General features: G+C 57.8%; 1 protein-coding gene across 3 annotated transcripts in view; it reads left to right on the top strand.

The window, feature by feature from the left end:
- The first annotated feature begins 2,506 nt into the window (after positions 1-2,506).
- NUP58 (nucleoporin 58) overlaps positions 2,507-3,047 on the top strand; it is a 41,754-nt gene continuing 41,213 nt past the window's right edge. For 2 of the 3 annotated variants that reach the window (XM_051780120.1, XM_051780119.1), the window contains exon 1: positions 2,507-2,840. In XM_051780120.1, coding sequence (XP_051636080.1) covers positions 2,728-2,840 — 113 coding nt within the window. In that variant the 5' untranslated portion in view covers positions 2,507-2,727. The remainder of the gene's footprint in view (positions 2,841-3,047) is intronic. The other variant, XM_051780118.1, reaches the window with a different exon arrangement.

Here is a 3,047-nt window from a genome sequence, read left to right as displayed (position 1 = left end):
GCGGGGCCGCGCGGGGCAGGGGCGGGGCCAGCGCCGAGCGCGCGCCCTGCAGCGCCCCCTCGCGGTGGGCGGCGGGAACGGCTGAGGGGCGGGGAGGGCTGAAGGGAAGGGAGGGATGAAGGGCGGGGAGGGCTGAAGGGAAGGGAGGGCTGAAGGGAAGGGAGGGCTGAGGGGTGGGGAGGGATGAAGGGAAGGGAAGGCTGAGGGGCGGCGCGGGAAAATGACGGCGGGTCAAAAGGTAACGGTACGGAAGTTACAGGAGAAAACACGATCGCTACTCCGCCGGTTGGAACGCGGTCGGCGTACCCGACCTCCCACACCCAATACAATCCAAGGGGGACTAAACGGAGGGTGGAGCGGAGCGCAGGCCCTGCGGCCAGACTCTGTCGAAACCCTTACAGAGGAGGGAACTCGATGGTACTTTCTGAATGACGAACTGCACAGCAAGCAGCTGAAAGCCAAGGGAGATAAAGGAAGATGACCTGCTGTTGAACCAGCAACCATGACGAAGTCATTCCCCTTGGACTGACATGTGTCCCCATCCCAAGGTTACCTCAGATACTATACTGAGATACCTGCCCCCAAGGTACAACCACTCATCGAGTAAGATGTAAGACTAAAGTCACTCAAGCTTCACCTAAATGAAAGAAATAGTATAACAGTAAGTTTAAAAAGTGGAGAAGTAGAGGAAAACTGCATTGTAACTTCTGGGATCAGTCAATGGGCTGAAAATGTCTTCTCCCCTATAGGTACGCATTAAGAGCCATTGTCTATGCACACTGAATGATTATCTTGAGCTAACTTTTGTTAGGGATTAGAGCTTGTTAGTATGTTGCTTTGAATTGGTATATTGCTTTAAATATGTTTTCGTAGTCAGATACTATCACCGGCAGTCCTCGAACCTTAGCCTGTAACAATCTTATTAATAAAGAGTGCTGTTCTGTAACCTGTTAATGTGAGTCCTTCAAGAGCACTGGCACTCGCTGGCAGTGAGTAAACATGTGGAGACCCAGGAGGTGGTCTTGCTGGTGTGTGACCCTGAGCAAGTCAGTCAAACCTCCCTTCGATCTGACAGACTGCTCAGTGAAGAGTCCAGCACTGACAGGCTGGTTGGGCATAGGGGCCTCGGCTTTCCTGGGGCACTGACAGACTATTCAAACATTAAGGGTTTGAGAAAAATCTCCCCTTTTCACGTGACAGGCAGGGATGACTGAGGGACAGGAGTGGCTGAGGGGCAGCCTGAATGAAGCGGGGAGCTGCAGCGGGAGGCACTGGCCAGTGGGGCAGGGGCAGCGCCACGCTGTATCCCACAGGGAATGGCAGCTGTGCTGGCAGCCACGGAGCTCAGTGCTGGCTATGAAACTGGCCTGGCAGCCAGGTGAAAATCTGGCACTGAGGAGAGAGTGCCCTGGGTTCTGTGGAGGAGTGACAAATAGGTGTGTGGGAAAAAAGAGCCATTCCCTGGTTATCCAAGTCTCTCTTTCAGTCCGTGTGTCTTGTGAATGGGGATATTCCTGGAAGATTGTTCTTTTTGTTGTAGCATCCCAAAGAGGTGGAGGTGGGAAATGTTTAGTCCAGCCCCACTGCTTGCACGGGGCCACTTAGAGCCAGTTGTTCAGAAACATATCCAGGTAGCTTTTAAATATCATTAAAGATGGAGATTCTGAACCATCACTTATCTGGGCAACCTCGTTAGTGCTTGTAGTGTTTCCCAATATTAAGATGGAACCTCATGTATTTCAGTCTGTGCACACTTGCCTCTGGTCCTGTCACTGGGCACCACCAAGAAGAGCCTGACTGTCCTCTTTGCACCCTCTCTTCAGGAATATACATGTATTGTAAGTGCCCCTTGAGCCTTCTCCAAGCTGCAGTCTCCCAGCTCTCTCAGCCTTTCCTCATAGGGATGGGGCTCCAGTCGTGCAGACACCAGGATCTTCACCTCGACCTGCTGCTAATGCTTTGCTGGTCAACAGTGTCTGAACATGAGCCAGCAGTGTGCCCAGGTGTCCAAGCAGGCCTGTATCAGCAATAGTGTGACCAGCAGGACCAGGGCAGTGATCATCCCCCTGTACTCAGGGGTACTCACAGCACTGGTGAGGCAACACCTTGAGTCCTGTGTCTAGTTTTGGGCCCCTCGATTCAGGAAGGACATTGAGGTGCTGGAGCTTGTCTAGAGATGGGCAACAGAGCTGGGGAAGGGTCTGGAACACAAGTCTTATGACGAGCAGCTGAGGGAGTTGGCGTTGTTTAGTCTGGAGAAAAGGAGGATCCGGGGAGGATGATTTAAAAAAAAAAAAAAAGATGATTAAACATCACAATGGATATCCCAGGGAGCTGGTGGAGTCACCGTCCCTGGAGGTGTTTAAGGAAAGGCTGGGCGTGGCACTTAGTGCCGTGGCCTAGTGGACACGCTGGTGTTCGGTCACACCTTGGAACCGACGATCCCAGAGGTGTTTCCCAGCCCAGCTCCCGGGCGTTGCTGTCGCTTTAAGGGCCGGCGGGCGGTCCCGTGGTGCACTGCGGCGGGCGCGCGGAGGGAGCGTGGCCGGCTGTGTCCGCGCGCTTGGTGCCGCCGCTGGTCCGGAGCTGCGCCGGGCCCGATGCGGCGCTGAGGGGCCGCGACACCCGACCCACCCACCCACCCACCCACCTACCGACCCGGCCCCCGCCCCCGCCGCTGCCGGCCCCCGGCCTCGCTCTCCGGCTGTTCCCGCCGCCGCTGCCGCCATGTCTGCGGGCTTCTCCTTCGGCGGGGGCACCCTGGGCTCCGCGGCGGCCGCCGGCGCGGGAGGAGCAGGAGGAGCAGGCGGGGGCTTTTCCTTCGGAGCTGCCACGCCGAGGTAACGCGGCGCCTCCCCCGCTTCTGGGCTCGGCCCTGCCCCGCGGCCTGGGGCTGTCGAGCGGGCCCAGCTTGGGCCCGTGCGTGTGTGAGGGAGCGGGTCAGTGCCGGGGGGCCGCAGGGCCCGCGCTCGGCGCTTCGCCCGCCCCCGGATGGGCCGCACGGCCCTCGGTGCATCGTGTCTGCCCCGGCCCTCCCGACTCCTCCG

The sequence above is a fragment of the Manacus candei genome, unplaced genomic scaffold (assembly GCF_025592945.1).
Source record: "Manacus candei isolate 608988 ecotype Guabito, Panama unplaced genomic scaffold, ASM2559294v1 h1tg000014l, whole genome shotgun sequence".
NCBI classification, from domain to species: domain Eukaryota; kingdom Metazoa; phylum Chordata; class Aves; order Passeriformes; family Pipridae; genus Manacus; species Manacus candei.
The sequence above is the reverse complement of the archived record's forward strand: the minus strand, read 5'-3'. Positions and strand labels throughout refer to the sequence as shown.